The sequence below is a fragment of the Coregonus lavaretus genome (genome assembly GCF_964263955.1).
Source record: "Coregonus lavaretus genome assembly, contig: HAP1_SCAFFOLD_1334, whole genome shotgun sequence".
NCBI lineage: Eukaryota > Metazoa > Chordata > Actinopteri > Salmoniformes > Salmonidae > Coregonus > Coregonus lavaretus.
This window is the reverse complement of record NW_028164414.1, coordinates 98,790-114,898: the sequence shown is the minus strand read 5'-3', so window position 1 is coordinate 114,898 and position 16,109 is coordinate 98,790. Positions and strand designations below refer to the sequence as shown.

Sequence of the window (16,109 nt, the reverse complement as noted above, 5' to 3'; positions counted from 1 at the left end):
TGCGCTCCAGCAGGTATATCTCACTGGTCATTCCCAAAGCCAACACCTCCTTTGGCCGCCATTCCTTCCAGTTCTCTGCTGCCAATGACTGGAACGAATTGCAAAAATCTCTGAAGCTGGAGACTCTTATCTCCCTCACTAACTTTAAGCATCAGTTGTCAGAGCACCTTACCGATCACTGCACCTGTACACAGCCCATCTGAAATTAGGCCACCCAACTACCTCATCCCTATATTGTTATTTATTTTGCTCTTTTGCACCCCGGTATCTCTATTTGCACATAATCTCTTGCACATCTAGCATTCCAGTGTTAATACTATTGTAATTATTTTGCACTATAGCCTATTTATTGCCTTACCTCCATAACTTGCTACATTTGCACACACTGTATATATATTTTCTGTTGTATTTTTGACTTTATGTTTTTTTACCCCAAATGTAACTGTGTTGTTTTTATCGCACTGCTTTGCTTTATCTTGGCCAGGTCGCAGTTGTAAATGAGAACTTGTTCTCAACTGGCTTACCTGGTTAAATAAAGGTGAACAATTATTTTTTTTAAAAATAAGTTTGCAAATGTGATGATGCATGGAATGCTTGATATTTTTCATGGAGAAAATTAGCTTCCCCAAACTTGAGAGCAAGACTGGCCTAAACGCGCTAATGTTTTCCTTTGCTAATGTCCGTCCCGCCCCCCTGTCAGCTGTCAGTTTTGTCGATGACCACGTACATAAGACACGCCAATCACCGACACCTGAAGTTCCATGACCATCACAGCCCTAGTTGTATGCTTGAGTTTGTTCAGAGGAGGCTTTGAATAAAATCCGATCTGAGTGTGAAATGCCTTACTGAGGGTAAATGGAAGCTCCTCTTGTGCCCGGCTCAGCCTTATACAGTTTAAGGTACTTTACCGTATCCATTTCAGTAAGGCCAGATTGTCCAAATTCTACCCAAATATTGATGGTACATGTGACAGGTGTAAAAGCTCCTTGGCGGACTTGACCCACATGTTCTGGTCCTGTCCCCGTCTGGCAGATTATTTGTCCACTATTTAAAACCCTTTCTGAAGCATTTGATATAAAGTTGCAGCCTAGTGCAGAAATTGCTATTTTTGGAGTACCAAACAACAATCCTTCTCTGACCAATAGACAGCTAGATGCCATTGCCTTTGCCTCCATGTTAGCCCGCAGAAGGATTTTATTGGATTGGAAATCTATCAATCCTCCCTTAGCCTCTCTTTGGCTCGAAGATCTGAAGCTGTTCCTAAAATGAGAAAAAATGAAGTTACCATTCGAGGGTCAACCAACTCATTTTATTCCTCCTGGGACCCGATGATATCCTATTTTGAACAGCTCCAAACACTTCCTCCAGATTAGTACTCTTGGCCCCACCTTGAGATTACTGCTATATAGGCCTATAAAATCACTTAATCACCTGAAATTGTTAGGCTATTACATTTTTGCTTGAAGTAACGTTGTTGTATACTTTTGTTTTGTTTTCTGACATGTAACTCAATTACTTTCCCTTTCTTTTTAAATGTGTTTGGAGGCCTTCTGGGGGGAGGGGGAGGTCAAAGGGGGACTAAAAGGGGAGAAATGTACCATGTCTTTACATGTTATCTTTCATTCATTGTGAATACAAAATATATAATTTTAAAGGGAAGGCTTTGAAGCCAGATTTAGCGGATTTTGCTGTTTAGTTTTCCTCAACCTGTGTTTTGTTTCTCTCTCCTCTCCCTGTTAGATGGTGAGGCTGCTTCTCTCCAGAGGAGCCAACATTAATGCCTTTGACAAGAAGGATCGCCGAGCAATCCACTGGGCTGCTTACATGGGTGATGAGTTTACCACATCATTTACATTCTGACTAATGTCCTTTATACCAATGAATGAATGAATGAATGGACTGTGTGTTAGTCTCACAGCTCAGCTGTATGAGCCACGTCTAGTGTGTTATTATGTCAGAATCATGTACTCTTTTCTTTCCAAAACTATTGAGCGTGCCGTCTTTAGCCAACTCTCTTGCTATCTCTCTCAGAATGACCTTCTTGATCCAAACCAATCAGGTTTCAGGACTGGTCATTCAACTGAGACTGCTCTTCTCTGTGTCACGGAGACTCTCCGCACTGCTAAAGCTAACTCTCTCTCCTCTGCTCTTGTCCTTCTAGACCTGTCTGCTGCCTTTGATACTGTGAACCATCAGATCCTCCTCTCCACCCTCTCCGAGATGGGCATCTCCGGCGCGGCTCACTCCTGGATTGCGTCCTACCTGACCGGTCGCTCCTACCAAGTGGCGTGGCGGGAAGCTGTCTCCGCACCACGTGCTCTCACCACTGGTGTCCCCCAGGGATCGGTTCTGGGCCCTCTCCTTTTCTCCCTATACACCAAGTCACTTGGCTCTGTCATATCCTCACATGGTCTCTCCTATCATTGCTACGCTGACGATACACAACTAATCTTCTCCTTTCCCCCTTCTGATAACCAGGTGGCGAATCGCATCTCTGCATGTCTGGCAGACATATCAGTATGGATGACGGATCACCACCTCAAGCTGAACCCTGGCAAGACGGAGCTGCTCTTCCTCCCGGGGAAGGACTGCCCGTTCCATGATCTCGCCATCACGGTTGACAACTCCGCTGTGTCCTCCTCCCAGAGTGCGAAGAGCCTAGGCGTGACCCTGGACAACACCCTGTCGTTCTCCGCCAACATCAAGGCGGTGACCCGCTCCTGCAGGTTCATGCTCTACAACATTCGGAGAGTGCGACCCTGCCTTACACAGGAAGCGGCGCAGGTCCTGGTCCAGGCACTTGTCATCTCCCGTCTGGACTACTGCAACTCGCTGTTGGCTGGGCTCCCTGCCTGTGCCATTAAACCCCTACAACTCATCCAGAATGCCGCAGCCCGTCTGGTGTTCAACCTTCCCAAGTTCTCTCACGTCACCCCCCTCCTCCGCACACTCCACTGGCTTCCAGTTGAAGCTCGCATCCGCTACAAGACCATGGTGCTTGCCTATGGAGCAGTGAGGGGAACGGCACCTCTGTACCTTCAGGCTCTGATCAGTCCCTACACCCAAACGAGGACATTGCGTTCATCCACCTCTGGCCTGCTGGCTCCCCTTCCTCTGCGGAAGCACAGCTCCCGCTCAGCCCAGTCAAAACTGTTCGCTGCTCTGGCACCCCAATGGTGGAACAAGCTCCCTCACGACGCCAGGACAGCGGAGTCACTCACCACCTTCCGGAGACATTTGAAACCCCACCTCTTTAAGGAATACCTGGGATAGGATAAAGTATTCCTTCTAACCCCCCCCCCCCCCCCCCAAATTGTAAAGTGGTTATCCCACTGGCTATAGGGTGAACGCACCAATTTGTGAGTCGCTCTGGCTAAGAGCGTCTGCTAAATGACGTTAATGTGCCCTTGAGCAAGGCACTTAACCCTAATTGCTCCTGTAAGTCGCTCTGGTTAAGAGCGTCTGCTAAATGACTAAAATGTAATGTAATGATGTACTAAGTAGGTTGATTAGATGTTTTCAGTTGTACTAACATGATGTAGGTGTTGCTTATGGTGCTGTGTACCACTGTAAACTAATCTATCTCTCCCTCTCTCTGCCTATCTCTCTGTGTTTGTATCTCTGTTTCTCTCTTAACCCCCTTACTATCTCCCTCCCCTTCTCTCTCTCTCTCTCTCTCTCTCTCTCTCTCTCTCTCTCTCTCTCTCTATTTATCCCTCCCCCTCTCTCTCTACCATAGGGCACATTGAGGTGGTGAAACTGCTGGCCTCTCATGGATCAGAGGTGTCCTGTAAAGACAAGAAGGCCTACACCCCTCTCCACTCTGCAGCCTCCAGTGGAATGATCAGTGTAGTCAAGTACCTCCTGGACCTTGGAGTGGATGTGAGTCAACACGCATTCAAATGTGTAGTCACTGTTCAATTACAACTCAATGAAAATACAGAGCTCTAGTGGGTTGGCGAATGATTTCCTTTCAAGTAATGAAGAGATGGAGGTTGGAGCCAGTGTTTTGGGCCAGGGGGTTTTCAGAACCAAGTGACCTGATCAGGAATGTATTGTTTTGTTCCCCCCCCCCCCTCTCTCTCTCTCCACTCTTTTCCCTCCCTTGCTCCCTCCAGATAAATGAGCCCAATGGTTACGGTAACACCCCCCTCCACGTGGCATGCTACAACGGGCAGGACGTGGTGGTGAATGAGCTGATCGAGTGCGGCGCCAACGTGAACCAGGTGAACGAGAAGGGTTTCGCCCCACTCCACTTCACGGCCGCCTTGCGCCATGGGGCGCTCTGCCTGGAGCTGCTGGTGGGCAACGGGGCCCTCGTCAACATCAAGGTGAGGAGACCGGATGACCAACACTGTGTCTGAACTAAATAACACCCTATTCCCTATGTAGTGCACTACTTTTGACCAGGGGCCCATAGAGCAAGGAGCCGTGGTGACACTGGCTGTGTCCCAAATGGCACCCTGTTCCCTTTATAAGTACACTACTTTGGTTCAAAAAGTAGTTCACTATGAAGAGAATAGGGTGCCATTTGGGACGCACACACTGACGCAGCACATGGCTTAGTATTTGGCCCTGGTCTACATTCAAATACCAATGGAATAGGCCTAACAATGCAAACTAAATGCCATCAAGCGCTCCTCCAATACGTGTTTGATTTTGCCTGTGGTCAGCAGCACAGACTGCCGTGTGAACCATCTTTGTCTTTCTATCTGCAGAGTAAAGATGGAAAGACCCCCCTCCACATGACGGCCATCCACGGACGCTTCTCCAGATCTCAAGCCATCATCCAGAATGGTGAGTCGCTGTGAATGCTCTCAACTGAATATATATGAACCAGTAGGCTCTTCAGCATTGTCTTTTGTCTTCAAACCATGATTCACTGGCACAGAGCAATGTTACTTGCAATGTGGTTGAACATGAAGCTTCATGAGGCCTCTAGGGTCAAGTGGTTGACGTGTGTGTGTGTCTGTGTGTGTGTATGTGTGTGTGTGTGTGTGTCTGTGTGTGTCTGTGTGTGTGTGTTCTGTAGGTGCTGAGATCGACTGTGAAGATAAGAATGGAAACACACCCCTGCACATCTCTGCTCGCTACGGCCATGAGTTACTCATCAATACACTCATCACGAACGGAGATGACACAGCCAAGTGAGAACACACACACACACAGTTTCCAGCAATAATGCAACATGCATCTGCAATTCTGTCATTGACCGAATTCCCGCTTGGAGACTATGCTCAACACATTGTGGTGTGTGGGGGGTTGATAGACAGGGCATTGCAGCATGCTGATGTGTTGATCTGCTGTGGGGTTTAATGAGGACTGTGATGTGGTGCTGTTTCCAATCTTAGCTGAATCAACTGTAAGTCACTCTGGATAAGAGTGTCTGCTTAAAGTCTAAAATGTAAAAATGTGTTGCAGGCGAGGCGTCCATGGGATGTTCCCCCTCCACCTGGCTGCTCTCAGTGGGTTCTCTGACTGCTGTCGGAAGCTCCTCTCATCAGGCTTTGATATAGACACCCCTGACGACTTTGGAAGGACCTGTTTACATGCTGCAGCAGCTGGAGGGTGAGTGGACTGGTCCAGGCTTTACACCAAGGAATATTTAGTTCATGAACTGGAAAGCCACCAGAAAGAACAAACACATATTCACACTCTTACATTTCACATTGTTTAGCAGTATAAAAAAATCGTTTAGATCATTAGTGCGGTATCATTTCTGTATAATGTGGTTCCATGCCATGGTGGTATTGACTTGCGCTCTGGTCTAACTTGTCTTTATATCTTCTTGAAAGAGAAGAGAAACCTGCAAACTGCTCTTGCTAGTATCACTTTTTATTATTGCTTTTATTAGCATTATAAAAACAGTGATACTAGCAAGAGCAGTGTACGGGTTTCTCTTTTCTTTAAGGTTCTCATTGTTACCATCCACCTGATAGCTCAGATGTACGAGAGCCTTTCTGAACTTGATATCTTGTTACCATCCACCTGATAGCTCAGATGTACGAGAGCCTTTCTGAACTTGATATCTTGTTACCATCCACCTGATAGCTCAGATGAACGAGAGCCTTTCTGAACTTGATATCTTGTTACCATCCACCTGATAGCTCAGATGTACGAGAGCCTTTCTGAACTTGATATCTTGTTACCATCCACCTGATAGCTCAGATGTACGAGAGCCTTTCTGAACTTGATATTTTGTTACCATCCACCTGATAGCTCAGATGTACGAGAGCCTTTCTGAACTTGATATCTTGTTACCAGGAACCTGGACTGTCTGAATCTGCTGCTCAACACAGGGGCAGACTTCAACAGAAAGGACAGCTTCGGAAGGTCTGTCTGTGGCATCAAATAACTTTCATATGTGATCTTTATGATAATGGGGAATATAGTATAGGGGCATATAGGAATTATTATGGGAAAGATTGGGCGGCAGGTAGCCTAGCGGTTAAGAGCGTTGGGTCAGTAACCGAAAGGTTGCTGGTTCAAATCCCCTAGCTGACTAGGTGAAAAATCTATGTGCCCTGCAGAAAGGCACTTAACCCTAATTGCTCCTGTAAGTCGCACTGGATAAGAGTGTCTGCTAAATGACGTAAATGTAAAATGTAAATGTTATACAGCTCCAATAAGCTGTTTCTGTTGTTGATGTTGAATGGTTTCTGTGCGTTCTTCTAGGAGTCCTCTGCATTATGCGGCAGCCAATTGTAACTACCAGTGTCTGTTTGCCTTGGTGGGGTCTGGGGCCAGTGTGAACGATCTGGATAAAAGGGGTTGCACCCCGCTCCACTACGCTGCTGCCTCCGACACAGACGGAAAGTACGTCTCACACCTCTCTTACTGTTGTGTGTGTTGTGGTGCCATGACCTTTCACATTTCACTGTAGTCTGGAGAGTATGTTGTGGTGCCATGACCTTTCACATTTCACTGTAGTCTGGAGAGTATGTTGTGGTGCCATGACCTTTCACATTTCACTGTAGTCTGGAGAGTATGTTGTGGTGCCATGACCTTTCACATTTCACTGTAGTCTGGAGAGTATGTTGTGGTGCCATGACCTTTCACATTTCACTGTAGTCTGGAGAGTATGTTGTGGTGCCATGACCTTTCACATTTCACTGTAGTCTGGAGAGTATGTTGTGGTGCCATGACCTTTCACATTTCACTGTAGTCTGGAGAGTATGTTGTGGTGCCATGACCTTTCACATTTCACTGTAGTCTGGAGAGTATGTTGTGGTGCCATGACCTTTCACATTTCACTGTAGTCTGGAGAGTATGTTGTGGTGCCATGACCTTTCACATTTCACTGTAGTCTAGAGTATGTTGTTGGTCGTGTTTGAATACATACTAGTGTTAAATCTGCAGTGTGAAAGCTTGGCCACGTCTCCTTTGGGAAAGTGTCTCTGCTTGCTTATCTGTCTGTCTTGATGTTGGTATAATGATTAGTGAACTCTTGACCTCTGACCTCTAGGTGTCTGGAATATTTGCTGCGAAACGACGCTAACCCAGGGATCAGGGACAATCAGGGCTACAACGCAGTCCATTACGCGTCTGCGTACGGACACCGCCTCTGTCTGGAGCTGGTGAGTCAGAACCACAGGGGACTAGACGCCCTGCATTCACAGACCATTTTGTCTGCGTCCCAAATGGCTGTAGGGCCCATAGGGCTCTGGTCAAAAGTAATGCACTATATAGGGAATAGGGTGCCATTTGGGACAGACGTTGATATTCAGTAGGTTTTAAGGTGTGGTTGCATGTTTGTCGTGGCCGCATCGTCACTCTTGATGTTCTTTTTCCAGATTGCAAGTGAAACACCTTTAGATGTGGTAAGTACCAGTTGGTTACTTTTCCTCACACTAGCTTGTTTAAGATACGAATGCAACACCCCAGTATGTCTGCAGGGGCTGGTCACTGAGATTTACAACATGAAACATGCTACTAGACTAACCTTCAAAGTAAATATGTTACAAGTCTAAACTGGCCCGTCCTTGTCTTTCCCCAGCTAATGGAAACCTCAGGGACAGACATCCTGAACGACTCTGATGTCAGAGCTCCCATCAGCCCCCTACACTTAGCTGTGAGTAAAGCCTACCTGCTCCTGTAGGGGTCTCGCCACATGACAAATGGCACCCTATTCCCTATTTAGTGCACTACTTTTGACCAGAGCCTTATGGGCCCAGATCAAAAGTACTGCACTACATGGGAAATAGGGTGCTATCTGGGATGCAGGCATGGTGTTGTTTTTCCACGAAAAGTTGATTGTCCAGACACTCACACACCATGTTCCTATCTGTTCCTGATTAGTGTAAAATACATGCATATTTTGACACGGTGATGATGAGGATGATTTCCTTATTTTGCCATTTGAGTTAATCAACCTCCAACAGAGGAGAAGTAGAGTGTTTCTAAATCTCACGCTTGGCAGGGACCTTCGATGTTGATGCTGGGCGGGAGAAAAAATGGGCACCCGATTTGAGAGACACTGGTCTACTTTAGGGGTCTAGGACTGTTTCTGTTCAGGCATACCACTGGTCTACTATAGGACATTGATTATATTAAGAGTGTATTTCTGTTCAGGCATACCACTGGTCTACTATAGGACATTGATTATATTAGGAGTGTATATCTGTTCAGGCATACCACTGGTCTACTATAGGACATTGATTATATTAGGAGTGTATTTCTGTTCAGGCGTACCACTGGTCTACTATAGGACATTGATTATATTAGGAGTGTATATCTGTTCTGGCATACCACTGGTCTACTATAGGACATTGATTATATTAGGAGTCTATATCTGTTCAGGCATACCACTGGTCTACTATAGGACATTGATTATATTAGGAGTGTATTTCTGTTCAGGCATACCACTGGTCTACTATAGGACATTGATTATATTAGGAGTGTATATCTGTTCAGGCATACCACTGGACTTTGCTTCAGACTGTGTGTTTGTTTCCATTCAGGCGTACCATGGCCACCACCATGCTATGGAGGTCCTGGTTCAGTCTCTGCTGGATCTAGACGTGAGGAACAGCCAGGGGCGCACCCCTCTGGACCTGGCTGCCTTTAAAGGCCATGTGGAGTGTGTTGACGTCCTCATCAACCAGGGAGCCTCCATCCTGGTTAAAGACTTCACCCTGAAGAGGACCCCCATCCACGCTGCAGGTACGCATAGGATATCACGTAAGACCTAGAGATTCTGTAATTCAAAAGTTTTCCTTACCAAGATGGACATTTGTTTGGTCATGTTGCTAGGACGCCAATGTCCACTCTAGGGATATTATATAGCATAGTGTGAAAATGCCCACTACACACTGATCTAAGGTCATTTTTTGTCATTATTGCTGAGGATCTGGGGAGGGTAAGCTGATCCTAGATCAGTGCACAGGGGGACTTCTATCCAGAGCCAGGTACACAGCTAGCAGGTGACAGGCTTCGAGGGCCTCAGCCCCAAAATGTTTTATTATCTGCTGTGTTAACATCCTGAGGATGTCATCTACCAATACCACTGTTCTAGAAATCTGTCTGTTCATGTGAAGGTAATAGTCGTCCAGCAATCAGCTCATATCCTCTCTGTTTAGCCTCCTCTAGCTACCAACGGTCAATCATCTCACATTCTTATATCCTCTCTGTTTATCCTCCTCTAGCTACCAACGGTCATTCATCTCACATTCTTATATCCTCTCTGTTTATCCTACTCTAGCTACCAACGGTCATTCGGAGTGTTTGCGTTTGCTGATTGGAAATGCTGACCTCCAGAGTGCAGTGGACGTTCAAGACGGGAATGGACAGTAAGTCAATTGGGTTTTGGATACAATTCCTGAAATAAAGAGATTTTGACACTAGTTCTACGTCCCAAATGGCACCCTATGCCCTACTTGGTGCACTACTTTAAACCAGAACCCTATGGGCTCGGGTCAAAAGTAGTGTACCATATAGGGAATAGGTTGCCATTTGGGACTCAGCCTGGTTATTACCAGTTTGTAATATGACCTTGTTGTCTTGTGTATCAGAACCCCTCTGATGCTGTCAGTGCTGAGCGGACACACAGACTGTGTGTACTCACTACTCAACAAGGGAGCCAGCGTAGAAGCCAAAGACAAGTGGGGCAGAACAGCGCTACACAGAGGGGTGAGGAGGAGAGCTGGCTGTATACGCTCACACACAGAAAGAGACGGGGAGGCTCAAATATACATATTATCTTCAGAAAAGTAGTTGTCCATGGGTAGTGGTGTATTCATCCCTGTAGGGGGACCTGCCTCCAGACATCATTTGTAATAATTGATGATTCATTATTATATCATTGATTATTAGTTATTCAAATCCATTCTTGTCTCCCTGCCCTTCCTCCCAGGCGTTGACGGGTCATGAGGAGTGTGTGGAGGCCCTGCTGCAGCACAGCGCCAGCTTCCTGGTTCGGGACTGTAAGGGGCGGACCCCTGTCCACCTGGCGGCGGAATCCGGACACATCGGGGTGCTGGGGGGACTCCTACACGCCGCCCAGTCAGTGGAGACCCTCCCCGTCATCACAGACAACCAGGGCTACACGCCACTACACTGGGCCTGCTACAACGGTACGTACTGGACTAACGGAACACTAGATATTTTCTGATTTTCTCTCTTCAGCACCGTAAACATGTCCCTGAATTAGGCAGGCCATACAACTAGGGGTGTAACTATTCGATTTGTATCACGATTCGTGGTTGTCGATACGATTCAAGGACGATATTGGTTCATTTAGAACGATACGATCCGAAACGATTCAGTGACTTGAAATCGATTCAGTAACCTTTTAGCCAAAAATTCAACCAGTGTGACTGAAATAAATACCTGGATACTGGACAGTGCAGGTGAAGTTTCCTAGATTCCTGTTTCTTGTAAGGACCGCAATGGTGGCTTGATAATTTCTCGCTCGTCGGCTTCTCCTCTGTCGTCCGCCATGCTATGTTTTGTTGTCTTTGCGCCTTTGCGCTGCTGCTGGCGTGGGGCGATGACGTCACGGATAGGCAGACTGAATCGAGTAATGTTTAAAGCCTTTATCATTAAAAGTGCTAAGAAAAAACATCCATATAAAGTCTGACGTGCTTAAATCCAATGGGTTATTTCCTAGAATCGATACAATCGATTTATTACATTTTAAAACGATGTTAGAGTGATATATGTTGTCCAAAAGGCCAACTCACCGAGCACAGATCGATGTAGTTGGATCATAGGAATATAAATCGATACATCGATGTAGTAGATGGATCGTTACACCCCTACATACAACGGTACGTACTGACTAACTGGACTGTAGCTCTGTTCTCTCCTCCATGAAGTGTACACTCATTCACTCCCTCTTGTGGCTTGAAAAGCATTCGATTGGTGTGGACGGAGCCATGTGGGGGAATGAACAAGACTACAACAGAATTAGGGGTTATGACTCTCAGTGGAGGACCTTACACTGAAACAGGACTTTGTCATAGCATATGTCACCGAGGGCAACTCGTTCAGCTCCCTCCACTGTGCTGTGATCAATGACAACGAGGGGGCTGCAGAGATGCTGATTGACACTCTGGGGCCGGCCATTGTCAACGCCACTGACACCAAGAACCGGTAACTACAGCACATGACAAAGTCCTTTTCTTCTGGAGAATAATGTTGTCTTGGGAATAAAATGACCTCTGGGGTTGGATGAGGGATTGTAGATTACTTTTAATACATCTATTAGTGATTTTATATTTCTATGGTATAAACAGGGTTAATTGAACAAACTTGTTTATAACAGTCCTACATGATATCGGTGAAATAAGTTTCCTCTCTCTCCAGGACCCCCCTGCATGCGGCGGCTTTCACGGACCACGTGGAGTGTCTTCAGCTGCTGCTAGGCCACAACGCCCAGGTCAACTCCCCCGATGCCTCCGGGAAGACCTCCCTCATGATGGCTGCTGAGAACGGACAAACCAACGCTGTCGGTACGCAGCCCCCTCTCCTCCGCTTTGCCTCGCCCAGCCGGCTTAAGTTCAACATGTCTGTTTTACATTTTAATAAGTCGCTTCATTTCCTAATTGAGTTTCTTTATGTTTCTCTGTCTGTGTCAGAGCTGTTGGTGAGCAGTGCCAAAGCAGAGCTCACCCTGCAGGATGCAGTCAAGAACACTGCTCTTCATCTGGCCTGCAGTAAGGTGAGCATCCCCACATGAAGATGACGTTCATCTGAACAGTTGGCTCTCTCTGGTTGAAATTTTGGTCTGACATGTTTGACTCTGGTTTTTAAAGGGGCATGAAACCAGTGCTTTGTTGATATTGGAGAAGATTACAGACAGGAACCTCATCAACTCGACTAACGCAGCCTTACAGACGTACGTATGGTTCAGCTGTATTAATTGGGCCAGAAGAATTAGAAGAAGTGCACTATATAGGGAATAGTCTGGCATTTGGGAGGTATCCTCATTTGCTGCTGGCTAATCTGACGGTACTTTCTCCTCAGGCCGTTACACGTTGCAGCCAGAAATGGTCTGACGGTGGTGGTTCAGGAGCTACTAGTGAAGGGTGCTAGCGTGCTAGCAGTCGATGACAATGGTAAGATCCATAACGCTAACACCGTTTTCTTCTGTACTTCTCTTCTCAATGTGTCCACAAATGTTTCTCTCTAGTCCACTGCTTGGTTATTGTCTTAACTTTGTATCTCCTAGCCTGCTGTTATTTCATGTTTTTCACCAAAAGTGTTATAGTAAACGGTGATGCTCCTGAAGTGACCCTCTGCTGTTCTGTTTGAACCCCTCAGGTTACACGCCTGCCTTGGCCTGCGCCCCCAACAAAGACGTGGCGGACTGCCTGGCGCTGATCCTGGCCACCATGATGCCCGTGTCCCCCTGCAACCCGGCGCCCAGCCTGTCCTTCAGTGCCATTAACCACTACACCACCAGCCCCTCCAAGAGTGTGACCTTCGACAGCCTGCCCGTGCTGCGCAGCGAGCACAGCTCCTACTGCAGCTTCAACAACATCGGCCACCGCGACCACGATGGAGGCTTCTACAAGGATGAGGAACTCAACGACTCAGACTCAGAGACATACTGAGGGGGGTGGTGGTCGCTGCCCAGGAGGGGAGCCAAGGGTAGGCGGATGGACAGTGAAGTGGGGCAGAGGCCACAAACAAATCCACACATACACACCGTGTCTTAAATCACCACAGCCAGCTTTGGGAGGGCACGAGCCGAGACAGTCCGCACAGGAGCCTTAAGAGTCCTGCAGATGGAGAGAGAGAAATGGAGGGAGGGAGGGAGAGGGGGAGGCACAACAGGCTGGCTGGCCACACTCATCCTCTCGTACCACCAGGTGTCCTTCCAGCAGATACTGGACTTCAGAGGAACTGCTGCTGCTATACCCCACCTTTACCTTTACCCACAAAGGTCCTAAACGGTAGAAACTGTCCAGCCAACAGACAGACGGACACCTTATGACGGCAATAACCTGTAGTCCAAGGGGATAGTAGCACTTCACTGAGTGAAAAACAGACATGGACCAAAAGATGTGGAAGAAGCCTTTTCAAAACCTGTTTTGACAGTAGAAATGGGATTGAGCGTTTTGGCCTGAGAAAAAACATAAGGAGTGATGTTTCATTTAAGTTTTATGAGAGTGATGGTCATGTTTATCCGCACACTAAGACAGTCAGAACGCACCTAGCCTCTTGTCTGTAATCCATGTGGGAGGAGGGGAAATCATTTATTTTTTATGAACAAACATTTTAATAAAATCATTCATGTCTTAAGCTCCTGACCCTCTGTGGGAACCAAAAAATCGTAGTATTTGCTCTCATGAGTAATTTCAAAGAATTTCCATCCCCAATGGCACCCTATTCCCTTTATAGTACACTACTTTTGACCAGGGCCATAGGGTTCTGGTCAAAAGTAGTGTACTCTATAAAGAATAGGGTGCCATTTAGATTTTGCATTTGTATGTGAGCGACAGGACTTTTTACATTTGCGTTATTAAACCTACCTGTCCTTTGCCCTCTAGAAAATATTTTAGAAAGTAAATTATTAATTCATATATTCTTTCTTGTGATATTTATGTCATCATTTTGTGCCTTCTTTAGTTACTGAGGGGAGGTTAGGAGAGTAGGGGCAGCTGTATGAGCGAAAACAATGATGCACACTAAGTACTACAACGTTTGTGAAAAGCACTGATACTATTCCGAGGCATACGAGGGGGAAAACATGCCTCCCTTGGAGAGGAGAAACACTGTAAACCAATGGTTTTGTCTCTTTTTTAAAATAATTTAAACTGGAAATATGTACAATACATATGCTATGTTCGTCAAATCAGGATCAGGAGGTTCACAGGTTTTTTCGTGTCCTTTTTTTCTTTAAAAGGATGAAACTAGCATGTACATATGAAATAGTGACTGAATCGAAACTCCCATGAATTCTTTCAGTATCTGAAGATTGCTGTATATTTTATGAGTAATAAAATTGTCATGGGTCTCTCACTCCACCGGGTTACCACCTTAATTTTCTTCCACTCTGCTCACCACTCTCTCTACTCAGCCTAACTAGCTCCACCTGTCCCTGCTCTGCTCTGCTCTAATTACTCTGCCAGCTGCGCTGCATTACCCACTACCTCTCCCAGTATTTAAGGCCCTGTCTTTCAGCTCTCCGGTGTCAGATCGTCTGCAAAGCTCACACCCGGAACCTGTTTGCTCGCGCTTCTGGCTCACCCTGGTTTTGTGACCCCGGACCTGCCTGATTTTTGGATACTCTTCTGCCTCAGGAGATCCAGACCTGCTTCTGCCATTACGACTCCTGACTACTCTTCAATCCCGGTAACTCTGACCAGCCTTCTGCCTTGCTACTACGTATTTTGGATTTCCCTTGAACTGTACTGCTGCCTTGTTTCATTCCGCCCTGTTGTGTCTGTGTCTCCCCCCCCCAGGACTTCTGGACCACCCACCACCGGCTTCATAGGACGCATCGCTGCCACTGGGGGGGGCACAGACCCAGCACATTGGACGGGATCCCTGTTACCCCTGGAGCCTTCATTCACTCCCTACTTCCCTTTTCCCTTAAGTTTTAATAAACTTTCTGGTGTGACGCAATTGTGGTCCTCTGGTCGTCTGTCTGAACCGTGACAAAAATAAAGAAATGAGTTATGTTATTTAATAATGAACTATGGGTTATCTGTTTTATGTGACAACCGCAGTATCAATTTCTAGGTGACAGTGGTGCTAATCCCAAAAGAAAGGCTACATACAACAAGGAACAAGAAGTCTATTGGCAAAGTGATGAATATTGCATGTACCTTGGCCTAACGGTGTGGGTTATGTATTTTATTTTTCATGGCGTCCTCAACATTACAGTTTTAAGGGCAACAATAGCCTACATTTGTTTACAACTCGCAGGATTTCCATACATGAGCTTTCAACAACACAGAGTGTTGCATCAGCACGAGATCGAAAGTGCGTCAAATCTGTACAGGTCATTGTTACGTCATCACTGATAAACGTTGAAACTGATGAAAAACCGCTGGAGCAGTTCAGTCTAAACCTCCCTAGTGCTGGAGGATTGCGTTTGTTTTCGCTCTGGATGCGCGTTCATTTTGGCAAGGAAATGTGCTGATTTTGCAAGGAGATGGAGAATAAAGAGTTCAAGGTAGGCATGTTATTTATTTTTAAATCTTCAATTATATTAATTACTGTGGATTAAATATTGTTTAACAAATGAAATAATGTGCTATTCATGCTGTAATATCAAACTAGAAAGTCTATGGCCGGGGAGTCATGAGAGTTGGCTAAAGGTACAGTAGGGTCAAATGGGGGTCAAAGGTTATGACAGCACCTTCATGAATTCGTCCAAAATGGCACCCTATTCCCTATGTAGGCTAGTGTACTACTTTTGACCAGGAGCCATAGAAGGGTTGGCTGACGTCACGAAAATGATGCTCGCGCATCGATGGCCGGAAGTCGTGTATCTTGTTATGATTCTGAACCTCAGCTAACAACAAGCTGCCATGTGGGGAATCGTAGCTCTGTGGCATGTTTCAGCTTGTTGTATGGTGTTATTGATACCATGTCTTGTTTTGAGGTGTTTTGACTGATATCATGTCTATGCAATGACTCAAATTCGCTACCTAGCT

At 46.2% G+C, this 16,109-nt stretch overlaps 2 protein-coding genes across 2 annotated transcripts in view; both read left to right on the top strand.

Annotated features, from left to right (window-relative positions):
- Positions 1-16,109, top strand: part of LOC311117051 (uncharacterized protein) — a gene marked incomplete at both ends in the record, with an annotated part of 85,490 nt that overhangs the window by 6,061 nt on the left and 63,320 nt on the right. The gene's annotated exons all lie outside the window — the stretch shown is intronic.
- LOC311117050 (serine/threonine-protein phosphatase 6 regulatory ankyrin repeat subunit A-like) lies at positions 1,741-13,185 on the top strand (the record flags this gene model as incomplete). The annotated part of the gene is made up of 21 exons (XM_084192043.1): positions 1,741-1,828; positions 3,740-3,882; positions 4,119-4,331; positions 4,719-4,797; positions 5,033-5,147; positions 5,422-5,568; positions 6,265-6,333; positions 6,676-6,816; positions 7,466-7,577; positions 7,794-7,820; positions 7,997-8,071; positions 8,961-9,162; positions 9,701-9,788; positions 10,011-10,128; positions 10,352-10,571; positions 11,427-11,592; positions 11,806-11,951; positions 12,078-12,160; positions 12,255-12,337; positions 12,466-12,557; positions 12,763-13,185. 21 exons carry the CDS (start codon positions 1,741-1,743, stop codon positions 13,053-13,055), a joined length of 2,700 nt encoding a protein of 899 aa, XP_084048169.1. The 3' UTR covers positions 13,056-13,185.